Consider the following 15,637-nt stretch of genomic DNA (forward strand, 5'->3'; position numbering starts at 1 on the left):
TTTCCAATATAAACCGATATATATATATAGATATATATATACATAAACCCCTCCCCAACACATAATCCATTATTATAACTAACAGGTTAAGGCTACTTTTAATGTGATGCCCCACCGGACGTATCAGAATCATAATCAGAAATACTTTAATAATCCCAGGGGGAAATTATTTTTGTTACAGCTCCAGACATACAAACAATACAAACAATATATATACTACAAGCCACATCTATTAAAAACAATATAACTGTAACTATACATATATAAAATGTCAACTGCGCAGTATGTATTCCACAAATAAACGTTATCTATGAAAATAAGGAAACGTATTCAACTTTATTAGTAGAAAAAGTGCAATATTAGTTTTAATTATGTCCTCTCAAACAACAGCACAAATCGGTTTTTCCACAGATATGAAAACATTTTATAGCTAATATTGACCCGTAATATCGCCCATCTCTAGCGTCTAGCATCACAATTGCTATACCAGATGAGTTAATGTTTTTAATCTAAATATTCAATTATTGGCCCAAAAAGATCTGAGAAAATCAGAAGGATCTTTAAAGAACCTTCTCCGTGATTCGACAAACACACGACAACATCATCAGCATAGACGATAATCTTCATACATGGCTCTACTTGGAGTGATATTTGGGAGAGTTTTACATATTATGAGAGGTTTAGCAGCTGTGGAAGCATAGAGTGGTTTTGTGAGTAGCAGACATTGTGGTGCCTGTAATTATATATGTACTCACAGTAATTCAAAATGCTTTGACTAAATCCACTTTTATCCTGTAAAAGCCAGAGGATTTACTAACTATAAGTAGATGTGTTTCATCTTCATTTTTTTTTTTGTGTAAATCTTCCTTTTTTACTAAACATTTTTTATTTTTTTAAAAATTATCTGTGGATACACCCTGGATAGGTTCACAGTCCAAGGTTAACATAGATTTAGACTACAAGGCTACATTCATACTGCAGGTCTTAATGCTCAATTTGGATATTTTTGAAAAATCTGATTTTTTTGTGTGCTCGTTCATATTACACATTAAATGCGTCTTCTATCAGTTTGGAGTAAGAACAGAATACGATGCTGAAGTGACACACACGCGCCAAAAAGTATCTGAGGTACTACATGAGCACGCACTGCGTGTGTGTGGCACTGATAACATAGATAATATATCAAATATTTTAACAACTCCCTCTCCTTCCACTGTCTACATTTCACTCCATCCTCCACCAGGGTTTTCAGCCTCCCCTTCCACCTCATCTGGGACGCAGAATTATGATCGCATTTTGATGACGTAAAGGTCGGATAGAATACGACCTGGCTGTTCATACAGCAAAATATCACATATGTATTGGATTAATATCCAAATAGGAAAGCAGCCTGAGCCGGATCTGAAAAAATCTGCATTGCACTGGTGACATAGACCTGAAAAAAATCAGATATGGTCAAAAAAAAATTGTAATTGACCAGCAGTGTGAACATACCTTAGAGAGACAGATTCCTTTGCTCCTTTGGTCTCTATGAGAAAAAATCAACTTACATTCTGGTAGCAAACAAAAAATTGGGCCACGAGTACTGCAAGAAAGCATTGCTAATCAGCAGATGTTACTGCAATAGAGTTGCTTTTATGGGGACTTGCACTTTTTTGAGTATATTTCTAAATCAGTCATTTTACTTATACTTAAGTACATTTTAAAAGGAGTAAAGTAGTTCATTACATTTCTACACCCAACCGTTACTGAGTATTTTATATTTTTTGTCATTTTATTGATTAAAAATGATCAAGGGACATTGTGAAACTTAAAAAAATGAAATGATTAGACAACTATCGGTAACACTTTACTTGTTTTATACATAAGGCTGACATTATGCTGTTGTTATCTGTCATTAGCATGAATAAGGTGTCATTAAGGCTGTCATTAAGTGTCGTTCCCTAAATTATGACACCTTTTGAGCTGTGTTGTCATTTTTTGGGTTAAATGAAGGGATCTAGTGGGGTTAGGGTAATGAAGCTTTAGGGTTACGGTAACAAACGATACTTACTGACAGCCTTCATGACACCTTATTCATGCTATTGACAGTTACATGTCATAATAATGACAGTGTATTGTCAGCCTTTATGTAACAACAATCAAATGCATCACATCAAAGCCGACCAGGCGACCAACCAGATCAAACTTAATGCACGGCACCAAAACAGTATTTAAAAGCTGTTATTTTCTCAGTTTTAGAGTTCATAAATGTAGCTATATTTTTTTTTATTTAAAAAAAGAATTGTACATTTTGACAAACCTTTTATTTCATACAGATGCCTTTGTGGAAAATAAATGAGGTTCCAATTGAGCAAGATCTTGTCTCTTTCTTTTGAAGTTTAGACATGAGATGAAAGGGAACCAAAAAAGTAAACGTGGGGGTGAAAATATCTAGTAACTTTTACGTTGAGTAATATTTCATTGTGCTACTTTTTACTTGTACTTGAGTATTTTATGTATGTCTTACTCATACAATTTCAATCAAGTAACAGTACTTGTACTTGAGTAGGATATACTGTATCAGTACTCTTTACACCTCTGCTAATCAGAATAGATAGATACAGTGCTGTGTATGTGAACTTCATTTTCCCTCTCTTTCTCCTCTTTTTGCCGTACAGGTGGAGGTGAACCCTTCCTTGGACATGGCTGAGTCCGACTTCCAAAACAATGTGATACGCTGTCGATGCAAGTACGATGGTGCTCGGGTTTACATGTTCGGGTGCCATGCAGGTATGACTTGATAGTCAAATTTTAAGTAATATATATATATATTTTATTTTTAACAATCCCTTATTTTCTGTTTTTGTTGTCAGGCGACGCCTACAGCGCTGAGATGGAGGACTTGTTTGACCACAGGCGCCAGATTTCCAACAACTTCCTGTGAATTAGAGAACAATTGGTTTAAGGAGAGAAAAAAAAATGTACGAGAAAGACAAATGACATTGACGTAAAGAGAAAAGATCAGGGTTAGCAGGAACAAGAGAGAGGAAAAGGAAGTGCTTTGGAAGATAATATCGTGCTAAAGGGAAAACGACTCAAAAGGCTGATAATCAGCAGTTTCTGTGCCTGGAAAGTAGACATATTCAAAAAAGGAATTATGTAATGAGGAGAAAATGATATCAGTCTAGCAACACAAGGAGGTTTACGAATGAAAACCTTGTTCTGTTTTTTTCTTTTACAATTCTAAACAGCTTGATTGAACGATAACCACGGTTTAGACGAGAGAAGAATGATGGCACATGAAAGTACGTCTCATAGCACCAGTCATTCATCATCACAGATCACAGATTGTGTCCAGAAATCTGGACGTGCTCCTTGTGCTTTCAGAGCTCACATTACATACTGCAGTATTTACTGTTTAAACTTGTGTGGTTTCTGGTTTTAAAGTTGTCGTTTTTAGGTTTTTGTTTTTTTTTTCCCGGTGCTATTTTATCTTTTTTTTTTTAATAAATATTGTAATGTGTTTCAAATGTATTGTCATGTACAGTTTTATAATACCTCTCTAGAACATTGTTCCACAGGTCTCTAATTTATGCAAAATGTAATGTACTTTTGAGATGACATTTGTATTGTTTAATTTTAACATAACAATTTCTTGGTTGTTTGTTCTTTGCTGTTTAACATTGGGAACAACTGATAAGATTTGGTTGTGCCAAAGAACAATACTTTGGTAATGGTAGTGAAGGAATAAATGTCAGAATGACTAACTGTGTGGTCATTGGAGAATTATCATGATGTGTTAATAAAAGCTGGCAGAATTAGGCAGAATACACCATGTACACACATCATCAGGTTTGAAAGAGTCTGAATGTCGTCTGCATTAACTTTCAAATTCAAACTTAAAAAAAGGGGCCTTGAGCAGAGCCTTGGGGAACACCAGATGTAAAATGTTCAATCCCTCCTAGGTTTCATCTCCAGAATTATTCATAAAATGTCTCTTTCTACTTAAATTAACAAATTAAAGCATAAAAAACATGGGGTTTTACAATGTTTATCTTTAGTTAAGAATGACAATGATACCAAATATTACCAGTAACTCACAAAACGACGACAAAAACACACAAAATACAAAAAAAATATACTGAAAACTAAAAAAAAACACAAACAACAAAATGATGATGGGGATGGGGTCATGTTCCCCGATCTCCCCCAAAAAACTCACATTCAAATATTAAATTTCAAACAGAAAATAAATATTAATATGAGCTAGATGATAGTAGTTAACAGGTGTGTAGTTTTTGGATGAAAAATTAACACACAACTGAACTAGTGTTGAGAAAAACATCTATTTTTTAGATTTGGTGAAGCTGCCAATCTATTCCAGGTTAATAAGAGCAGAATGGTGGGTGAACTTTAATAATTGAATAAGTGCATACAGTATACAGTAGTGCAAAGCTCTCAAGCACAGACTCAAAACCATGACTCAATCTGACATTTCTAATATCCTAAAACTAGTTTTTGTTACGTTTTACAATCATGGATGAACAGATGGGATGATCTGTGAGTGTTGGGCCACACTTTAATCCAGACGGGTCAAACTCATTTTAGTTATTACCAGTTTGAGCTTAAGTGGGACACAGATTTCAACATTAATGTGCCCTGGTTTGCACTTCCATGTATACAGTAAATGATGAAGTATGTGAGTATATCAGTCCCTGTAGGATCTTTGCTTAAATGTTGGGGAATTTGGGGAAATTTCATCTAATAATTTGAAGAAAAGTTGCCAGATTGTGGAAAAAGTTCTTCCAGTAATTTAAGATTAAAAGTGATGTGATATGTGATACAACTGGAAAACTGAGCTCTGCAAATAATTTGGATTTTAATTGTTTTTTTTTGTTTTTGGAACTGATTTCATTGGTAATTTACAAAATGTTTCATGTTTTTTTAAATCATTTTTACTTTCTTGAGCTGGCCAAATTTGATGCTCTAAAGGGTTGGATTTGGCCCCCGGGCCTTGAATCAGCAGTTACAATACTGAACAATACCAAACAAAAAATAAATAAATCAAACAGATGTATATTTCATAATATAAATCTGATATATCATCTTATATTTGGCTGACTTTTTTTAAATAATTATTCTGCCGAATAAAGGATATTGTAATAATTGTAGTATTTTTTAAATACAGTGTTACCATGTCATTAAGTAAGGCATGTTGCTGACTTCATCTGGTGCCAGCAGTCCTTTATTGTGGTTGAACACTGGATAATTCCTACATTTAGACCATGCCTCACATCTCATATTGCTCCATGACATAGCACACAGTCATTCTGGGTTACGTTTGGCACTTGTGACCACAGTTTTCTCTGTGGTGGTTTGTGTTTGTGTAGTTGATCTAATGATTGTGCATGAGGCACCCAGCAGGCTGCTGTGTGGTGCATCACCTCCTCATGAAGCCACAGTAAAACATGAGATTGTGGGCAGGGCCTTAAGATCGCACACGATGATGGAAAACAGCCTCTACAGCTACAGGCTCCATATCTACTATCAGCCACAGCCACTGGGGACTTTTTACATACAGTATTTGCAAATTTGGTGAGGGAGGGATACACATTTTAACCTGAAATAAACAATATGGACTGAATTTGCTGTTGAACCGTTGAAAACTTTTTTTCAGTGTTAATTTCGACAGCGAATTTTTCGATTTAGTTTTTGTAGTATTCCATACATTTATTTTCTGACCCACTTGCCTATCTCCAGCTTAGCAGAGGATACACCCTGGACAGGGCGCCAGTCCATCGCAGAGCAACACATGCTCAGACAAGCACTCACACTGGCGTACATTCCTACAGGCAATCTAGAGACTCCACTCAACCCAACAGTCATGTTTTTTGGATTGTGGATGGAAGACGGAGGGAGAACCTGGAGAAAACCCAGGTGAGCACAGGGAGAACATGCAAACTCCACACAGAAAAGACCCAAAGTGTCCACCCCAGGGCTTGAAACCAGGACCTTCTTGCTGTGAGGCGGACGAGCTAACCACTAAGCCACTGTGCGCCCTTTTTGTCGTAATCCTTTGTCTAAAATGCAATTATTGCTTTTATCTGTTGAATTTTTTCTGCTCCTGTTTCTGTAGCACTTTGGGATTGATAAACGTTCAGTGCTTTACAAACTAAAGTTATTATTATTATCATTAATACTAGCAGAGCTGAAGTCAGACTCAGCATCAAATGTTTTCTTTTATACTTTTTAATCATGTAAAGCACATTGAATTGCCTTGTGTGGTTCCCAAAGAGGGGCATAGGAGCACATTGTAGGAGGTACTCAGAAAGATTAAATCATTCATTTAAAAATAATCTGGAAATTATCGTAGTTCTTTTTTTTGGCTAATTTTTTATTTTTTTTTAACAAATTCACGACAAACTAACAATTCAACTATAAGGTAATAAAATACATTTTCATTTAATTTTTTGAAACAGAATTATTTTATGCTGTACAGGCCATTTCTTTACACTTTTGACGATAAGTGACAACAATTAGCAATTTGCCAACTATTGAGTTTCTGAGAAACGTCAAGATGTCCCGCCCTAAACTTCCACTCCTCCCACTGCCTCTGCAATCTAAATCTACCAGAAGCCACGCCCCTACTTTTCTGCACGTGCATCGCAAAACATAAGGTCACATCGGGTCGCATTGATATAGGTCTATGGGTCAGGTAAGAGCCAAAATCATATTTACGTTTGCTGTTGTGACGCACGGCCTTGTTTCCGTGCACAGTTCCACATTCACTTTGATTGACAGCCTCAAAAACAGGAAGTGGAAGCCTATTGGCTGGGCGCACTCTGTGATGATTTCCATTTGTTTAGGGGTCTATAGGACGAAGGAGGGACTTCTATACATTAATGTATATGAATGACCACCAGCAGTAGACCATAGTAAAAGACTAGTTAGGTATTTTTTTGCATTTCAAAAGAATCATACATAAACATAGATTTCTCAGAAACTCCAGATATCAGCTTTAAGTCTTAGGGAACAATTGTTCAAGGAGAGCCCGCTATTCCACAAATGAAAACGCATGACATAATGGAGAGGGTACTTATGATATGAAGGGGGGTACACGGGACAAAAAAGATTGGGAACCACTGCACTATACAAATACATTGGCCTTGCCCGGTGTAAAGTAATGTCTCTTCTAGGGCTGTTAGATTTTAGTTAGACATCAATGAGCCACGTGGCAGTCTGAGTCATCCTTAAAAGACAAGTTAAATGTGAAACCCTTTTCTCCCTGCAGCTTCAGATTGGTGACAGTATGAGAGCTGAATATTATGAACTCAATGAGATTAAATGTTTGACACCTGTCCAAGAATTTCAGCAACAAGGAGCGTTTTTATTTTTGGTTATAAATGTGTGGCGTTGCCTCGTCAACGTTCTCTCCCACAATGAGTCGTTAATGAAGCCTGAGAAGATTTTAGTTTGATAAAGAGAGGGAAAAAAAGTGCTAAAACTAAGACCGAGTAACAAATTTGCAGCTCTTTTCTAAACTGGGTTTAAAGTGGTGTAATTATTGGCTGAGGAGGAGGATGAGCCACAGTGCCACATGGCTTGTGGTCGGCTGGGTTAGGCCTTAGTGGAAGCACCAGCCTGCAGCTGTCAGGAAAGTTCCTTTAGAAGAAGTATGTATGCATCTATAAAAAAAAAAAAAAAAAAAAGTGTTACGAAAGCTGGCAGCAAAAAAAAAAAACAAACTCAATTATAGGAATCAAATACACTTTAAAATAAGTGCACAATTCATCCATCACACGTGAGACGAGTTAACAATGATGATTGTAGACATCTTGTTAAATATGCGATCATCTTCAGTGTCACTGTGCTATTTTAGCATACATATGTTTGGATTTGTGGGTGGCGGGAAGGCTTTTATTCACTCTTGTTTATTGAACAAAATTACAAATGGGAAACAAAATGCAACATTGTAATTTAAAATCTTCATAATTAGTAGATCTCAGATCAAACATGTAACACTGTCAGGGTTACTCTACGTCCAGGTTGGAGATGTTGTAATGTAGAAGCTACACAAACGTGGTCGCTACGACATCTGGTGTTCAGGAATACAAAATTAAATCCCGCTGTTCAATGTTACATAGAATCTGTCAGTGTTTGTTGCCTTTGTCTCGAGCTAAAAGAGTTACTTCATAGGAATATAGAATCATCTAAAACATGCAGGATAGGTGCCCTCCAGGACCAGACATAAGCCCCCATGTTCTAGTTTCTTACAATGACCAAAGATATGATTTTGTTCTGTAAATAAGTGACTTAGAGTGTAAGTAGTACACCCTGAAACCACCTTTTACTGCTGAATACATACATGATTAGGTATAAAGTAGAGATGTAACGATTAATCGTAAGGCAGTACTTTTTTTAAACAGCAGAGGGCGCTATATATGTATTGTTCTCTTGTCCAGTAGTGTAACAGTGGGCGGAATCTGCTACTATTTTCTTCTGGCTGCCTTCTACTCTTACACGCTAATGTTACATGTTGTTACAGGCACGGCCTGTCACTTTAAGAGAGATGTTGCATTGTGGGAGGTGAAGGCTTGACCGGGTTGTTTACGTGTGGGAAATGTAGTGTTTTGTCTGGTCAGTCCGGGAGTGGATGTTCACAGGTGCGCTCTCTGTAAGTTTTGGATGCAGCGTGTTTATTACCTAAGATAAGAGAGGATTAAAACACATCATACCCTCAGATACCTGCCTGCTTCTTCCTCCCTGCACTCACCCGGTATGCAGAGTCGGCATTACGGACCGCTGTTGTTACCGGTAATAACGAGCCACGGCTGGGGTAAAACTCAGTGAAATACCAGACCTCCTTACCACGGTTCGGAGATAACCTGGCGAAGGTAACACTGGGGGCTCGTCCGGGATCCTATTCTGCAATTTCCGGAGGTTTTGATGGCGGAAAAGTAAGAAGAAAAAGAATACTGTGAGGTACATGTGGAAAATGGCGACACGAAGAAAAGTCACCACTGGAAATAGCTCACGTGTTGAAAGACAGCACTCAAACGTAAGCAGCAACCCGTTCGTGTTGGATGTTATTGAGAATGCTTCCATTGTGAGAGACTTAAGAAAAGAGAGAGACTTTTGTGGATGTAGCAGCAACCCCTTGGTGGCTAACACGGAGCTAACGTTAGCTGCAGGTGAGCCTGTAGGCCTCACTACAACAGCGCCACACGAGGAGGCATGGCAGCTTACCCCCCCACCTTCAACGCACACCAATCCCTTCCTTACACCGATGGAAAAGAAAAGGACATTGTGTGGTGAGTCAATGGCCTATCTGCCACCCTCACATGGTAATGATGAATGTGTAGTCTGCACTCCAGTTAAAATGGCACCATGGAAGATGGAAGAAAACATTGATAACCCATCTGCTTCCATCACTAATGAACAATTAATGGAAAAATTCACTCAAATGGGTTGTGATTGTTTCATAAGCAGTCCTGTCATCCCCACTAAAGCCAGATTCCCACAAAAAGTTCCACAATCTATTCACTATGCCTCCCAGCTTGTCCAGAATAGTCCTGAGGTGCACACACAGGGTCAGCATCATTACTCATCGTGCAGTGCAGGACATGAGATGTATGAGGATGGATTAAGAGGTGTGAGACGAGCTGGCTGCCCACCGCACTGCTGTTCACCACGCATTATGTTTAATGACTATATGGACACTAGTGATGAAGAACAATATGGACAAAAAGAAAGAATCCCCACGTTGCAGCCGGGACATTTTGACGGGACTGGTCCTTGGAAGGACTTCCTGTATCAGTTTGAAAGCTGTGCAAAAGCCAATCGCTGGACTGAAAAGACAAAAGCTGTTCAGTTGAAGTTCAGTCTGAGGGGTGCAGCTGGGGCCATCGTCCACAAAAATCCGAAATCTGACCGCTGGAGCTACCTGCGCATGGTGGAGGAGATTGAAGCTGCCTACGGTCCGCGTTCCGAGCATGCTGCAGCCATCGGCATTGAGCTGAGACAACGAGTCAGGAGACCAGGTGAAGCCTTGCACACCCTCAGAGATGACATTTATGAAAAGGTCTCCATTGTGTATGCTAACCGCACAGAGTTGGAGCAAGACTGTATATGCGTGGAGGTCTTCACCAACGCCTTGGCCGACGCCGAGGTGGTTCAAAAGTTGCTAGAGGAGCGCCCCTACACCCTAGCTAAAGCCTATGAAATTGCACACCGCTACGAGACCACCAGGAGGGCTGCTAGGGCAGTCACACAGCTCATGCGGCCAGGTGGGCGTGGTTTTGCAGCACAGGCAACCAGAACTGCTACAGTACGCGAAGCTGCTAACATTCCAGTGTTTGAGCAAGTACCAGGGGCCACCAGATTCAATAAGCAGCAACGACCTTACCAAAACAAGTTTAAAAAGACAAACTTTAATGAAGTCATCTGTCACAACTGCTCCGGTGTAGGACATTTAAAGCGAAACTGCCCCTCCCCTTATCGATCCACAAGGAGCCCTGGGAATGCCACTTTCACTTCCACCCCCGACCCAAGCACAGTAGTTATCTGTACTAAGAGCCCAGTAGATGAGATGTGTGTACAAATAATGATTCATGGACTAGAAATCTGTGCTCTGCTCGACTCTGGTGCACGGAGGAATGTCCTACCTTTGCATCATTTCAACTCCCTCCCTACTCAGTTCAGACCACCAGTGCAGCCATCTGTTGCACAGATTCTGCAAGGCATTGGCCCTGAAGGCTTAGTTGTTTTGGGTGAAGTAATTTTACCAGTGCACATTGGAAACAGCATCACCCAAGTTAACTTCATCATGGCGGACACCACCCAAAGCACCGAGGTCATCCTGGGACATCCATTCCTGCTGCAGGCGCAGGCCCGTTTGGACTATGGGCGTAAAGAAATAACTCTTTTTGGTGAAAAGGTGCCTGATTTTTATTCTAGCCAACCTTCTGAGACACATCTCGTTCGTGTGGCACGCACCACAGTGTTAGAGGCGGGTTGTGAGTACGTGGTGCCCGGCATTTCTCGTCTCCGCAGCGCTGCGGGTGGACCTCTGATGCTCAGCCCCGTAAAAGGTTTTATTGAAAGGCACCAGGTTCTTGTGGCTCGAGCAGTATTACAAGCCCGGCAGGCGGCCAGCATCCCCATCAGAGTGTTTAATCCTGGCGCCATACCCGTCACCTTAAAGAGAGGAGCTGTGGCTGGGGTTCTTCAGCAAGCACAGGTGCTGGCAGAGGCGGAGCCGCAGTCATCAAAGACCCCAGGTGCGCATGAATTCACTCATACCCATTCCACCAATGTACCAAATCACTTGCAGGTGCTGTATGCAGAAAGCTGTGCTGGTCTGTCGGGGGATGCCTCCCGTAGCCTGGCTCACCTTTTGTGTTCCTACAGTGATGTCTTTTCTGCGGGTCCCACAGATCTTGGCCGCACTAACATCGTGCAGCATGACATTATCACCATCCCAGGGCCGCCAGTAAAGCAGGCACCACGCAGGATGAATAGGGAAAAGCAGGTGGCAGCAGACCAGCAGGTGCAGCAAAGCCTGGATACCGGCGTGGCTCAACCAAGCAACAGCAGCTGGGCTGCCCCGATTGTCATGGTAAGAAAAAAAGACCAAAGCCCAAGACTGTGTGTTGATTACAGGCTTTTAAACGAACGCACTATTAAGGATGCTTATCCGCTTCCCCGCATTCAGGACACCCTCGACACACTTTCCACTGCCAAATATTTCAGCACCCTAGATTTGACATCCGGCTATTGGCAGGTGGAAATGACCCCCAGGGCCCGGAAAGCTGCAGCCTTTTGCACACGTAAAGGACTGTTCGAGTGGAACGTGATGCCCTTTGGACTGTGCAATGCACCAGCCACGTTCCAAAGGCTAATGGATCGTGTTTTAATGGGGCTGCAGTGGGAGACGTGTCTGGTGTATCTCGACGACATCATCATTCTGGGGCGGGACAGTGCACAGATGCTGGAGCGGCTGGAACAGGTGTTAATTCGACTGCGTTTAGCCAACCTCAAGCTGAAACCATCTAAGTGCTGTTTGTTTCGGGAGAAGGTGGCCTACCTGGGGCACATCGTGTCCGCTGGGGGCATTGCTACTGACCCCCAAAAGATTCAACAAGTGGAGGAGTGGCCTGCACCACAAAATGTTTCGGAAGTGCGACAGTTTGTTGGTTTGGCTTCATATTACCGCCGTTTTGTTGAAAACTTTGCAACCATAGCCCGACCCCTCCACGAGTTGACCCAAAAATATGCACGGTTCCATTGGACCCCTGAGTGTCAGGAGGCGTTCGACAGACTAAAAAAAATGCTAACTTCGGCTCCAGTCCTAGGCTATCCCCTCGACGATGGCGACTTCTTTCTCGACACAGATGCTAGTGACTGGGGAATCGGAGCAGTCCTCTCCCAGGTGCAAGGAGAAGAGGAGAGAGTTCTAGCCTATGGGAGCCGGAGGTTGTCCGCTACCGAACAAAATTATTGCACAACAAGACGTGAGCTCCTTGCAGTGGTTGAGTTCACAACACACTTCAGACAATATCTACTTGGTAGGCCTTTCACTGTTCGAACCGACCACAGCAGCCTCCGCTGGTTGACCAGACTAAGGGAGCCTGAGGGTCAGCTGGCTCGCTGGCTTGAGAAGCTTGCAGAGTATGATTTCCAGGTCATCCATCGGCCAGGGAAAAACCACCAGAATGCTGATGCTCTCTTTAGGAGACCCTGCCGCGCCTCATGTCCATGCACGGTCCCAGAACCTGACTTTAGAAACATTCAACATAAGGGGGTGCAGTGCGACCTGGGTGACGTAGTGCTCCAGACTCTAACATGTACAGGGCATCCTCCAGTGGGGGTAGTTGAGCCGGAGCTCTGTGTAGGGGAGAAGAGGACCTCAGTGGCGGAGTTTCCCATAGTCGGGGTAGAGGGCTTCGATCTCGACACCTGCACTGCTGTCTTAGCTGATCATCCCATCATCCGCCTGGTGAGTGAGTCTTCTAGTAATAACTTGTTTCACGGCTGGACCCAAGAACAACTCAAAACTGCACAAATGACTGATCCAGATAAAGCACCAATAAGGGTGTGGAAGGAGGAAGGCTGTAATCGTCCACCCTGGGCTGACATCGCAGCTCACAGCCCCGCCACCAAAGCCTACTGGGCGCAGTGGAAAAGACTGTGCCTAAGAGATGGTATTTTGCTGAGAAAATTCTACTGCAGTGAGTTGAAGGTGTTCTACCCTCAAATTCTGCTGCCCCGCACTTTCCGCAACTCGGTGATGGAGCAGCTGCATGAAGGCGCAGTAGGTGGACACTTCGGTGCAGAAAAGACACTAGCACGCCTTAAAACCCGGTACCATTGGTACAACATGAGGGATGATGTCACATTGTGGTGCCGCACTTGTGTTAGCTGTGCAGCTAAAGCTCGCCCCAGAAAAACCCCTCGCGCTGCCATGGGCACCGTTCAGGTCGGCGCCCCCATGGAACGAATTGCAGTTGATCTGATGGGACCTTTAAATGAGACTGAAAGGCACAATCGTTTCATACTGGTGGTCCAAGACTACTTCAGTAAGTGGGTAGAGGCTTACCCAGTTCCCAACGAGCTAGCAACCACGGTGGCAGAAAAGATTGTTTCGGAGTGGGTGTGCAGGTATGGTGCACCTCGGGCTTTGCATAGCGACCAGGGCTCCAACTTTGAGTCGGCTGTCTTCAGGGGGATGTGTGAACTCCTGGGAATTGAAAAAACACGTACCACGCCCTTTCATCCACAATCGGATGGACAAGTTGAGCGCTTCAATGCCACTCTACAAAAAGCTCTGGCCACGATGTCCGAGCGGTGCCACTGGGACTGGGATTTGATGATCCCTTACTCACTCATGGCCTATCGTGCAACCAAACACAGCTCCACTGGCTTGACCCCAAATATGATGCTCTTTGGGCGAGAAATCACAGAGCCTGTTGACCTGGTCGTGGGTCTTCCTCCTGGTGAAAATGACATCAACACCATCCCTGAATATGTCATGCAGCTCAGACAGCAGCTGGAGCTCGCCCATCAGCTGGCACGGGAAGCCCTGGGAAAATCCTCTGAGCGTGCCAAGAAACAGTACGACAAAAACATCTGTCAAGTCCAATATCAAATAGGTGCTGCGGTGTGGCACTTAATCAAAGGCACCAAACGAGTAAAGAATAAAGTGCGGAAGTTCCTGCCAGCCTACGAAGGCCCCTACTTCATTGTGGGTGTATTAGACGACTTAATCTATCGCATCCAGAAGAGCCCAAGGTCCAAGATCAAAGTTGTTCACCATGACAAATTAAAGCCTTTTCACTCCAGAACTCCGTTGGACAACAGCTGGGTCTTTCACAACACTGATGTACCGGTACCATTGGAGGTGCTGACTCCTTCAACAGATAACGAGTCTGAGGACATTGGACCACTGAACCTCTGGGATACGTCTGCAGAAGAAGAGGAACTAGTGGTGGAGACCCCCAGAGACGCCAGCTCACCTGGTGGCGTCCTGCTTTTTGACCGCTCTGCTCAGCCTCAGCTAGATGAGGAAGTCAATCAAGATTTAACCCCGGAACCACACGGTTGTTCTCCTCCAAACTCTTCATATGCTCCAAGACCTCGTAGGGAGCGAAGACCGCCAAACTGGTTTGGTGATTGGGCGGTTGATTGATTATAAAAAAAAAAAAAAAAAAAGTTTTATAATACTTTGTTATGTTCTCAAAAGTATGGTTGGTATTTTGTAAAAGTTGTCTTGCTTTATGCGAAGGTTTAATATAATGTTTACATACAAATGTGATATAGCTCTATTTTTGGGGCTATGGTTATAACTGTAATGTTGAGTTTTTTTTTTGGTTTATGGATGCTGGTTATTATGTTGATGTCTGACTATGGGGTAAGGTTTAACTCACAGATTTCGTAAGGAGACAGACAATTTTCCATAATGCACCCTCTGTCAGGTATAGTATCTTTTGCCATAATGTCTTCTTTGCTAACTGTGTATCTGTTGTGCAATAGACATTTTTGTTACACTGTGATAAGAGTGAGAAATGTGCATTGGTTTTTGTTTTATTTAATGTGTTAGAGTAGGAACCAGGTTTGCAGTGTAAACAAAGGGGTTGTTCTGAATGTCCTGTTGTGACTATGATGCTGGAGTGATGTTAAAGGTTTAATCATCATCCAGAGTGGGGGTAGTGTTACAGGCACGGCCTGTCACTTTAAGAGAGATGTTGCATTGTGGGAGGTGAAGGCTTGACCGGGTTGTTTACGTGTGGGAAATGTAGTGTTTTGTCTGGTCAGTCCGGGAGTGGATGTTCACAGGTGCGCTCTCTGTAAGTTTTGGATGCAGCGTGTTTATTACCTAAGATAAGAGAGGATTAAAACACATCATACCCTCAGATACCTGCCTGCTTCTTCCTCCCTGCACTCACCCGGTATGCAGAGTCGGCATTACGGACCGCTGTTGTTACCGGTAATAACGAGCCACGGCTGGGGTAAAACTCAGTGAAATACCAGACCTCCTTACCACGGTTCGGAGATAACCTGGCGAAGGTAACAATGTTCATAAGTGATTCCTTACCCCTTTAGCACCGAAAGAATATCTGTAATATTACGTAGATATCTGTAAAAGTCACTATTAGCT

At 42.3% G+C, this 15,637-nt stretch overlaps 1 protein-coding gene across 1 annotated transcript in view; it reads left to right on the forward strand.

The window, feature by feature from the left end:
* The window catches only part of LOC114467843 (lysyl oxidase homolog 4-like), a 31,199-nt gene extending 27,464 nt beyond the window's left edge, over positions 1–3,735 (forward strand). The window contains exons 14-15 of the mRNA XM_028454318.1: positions 2,661–2,772; positions 2,856–3,735. Coding sequence (XP_028310119.1) covers positions 2,661–2,772; positions 2,856–2,926 — 183 coding nt within the window. The 3' untranslated portion in view covers positions 2,927–3,735. The remainder of the gene's footprint in view (positions 1–2,660; positions 2,773–2,855) is intronic.
* The last annotated feature ends 11,902 nt before the right edge of the window (positions 3,736–15,637 follow it).

The sequence above is a fragment of the Gouania willdenowi genome, chromosome 1 (genome assembly GCF_900634775.1).
Source record: "Gouania willdenowi chromosome 1, fGouWil2.1, whole genome shotgun sequence".
Taxonomy (NCBI): Eukaryota; Metazoa; Chordata; class Actinopteri; order Blenniiformes; family Gobiesocidae; genus Gouania; species Gouania willdenowi.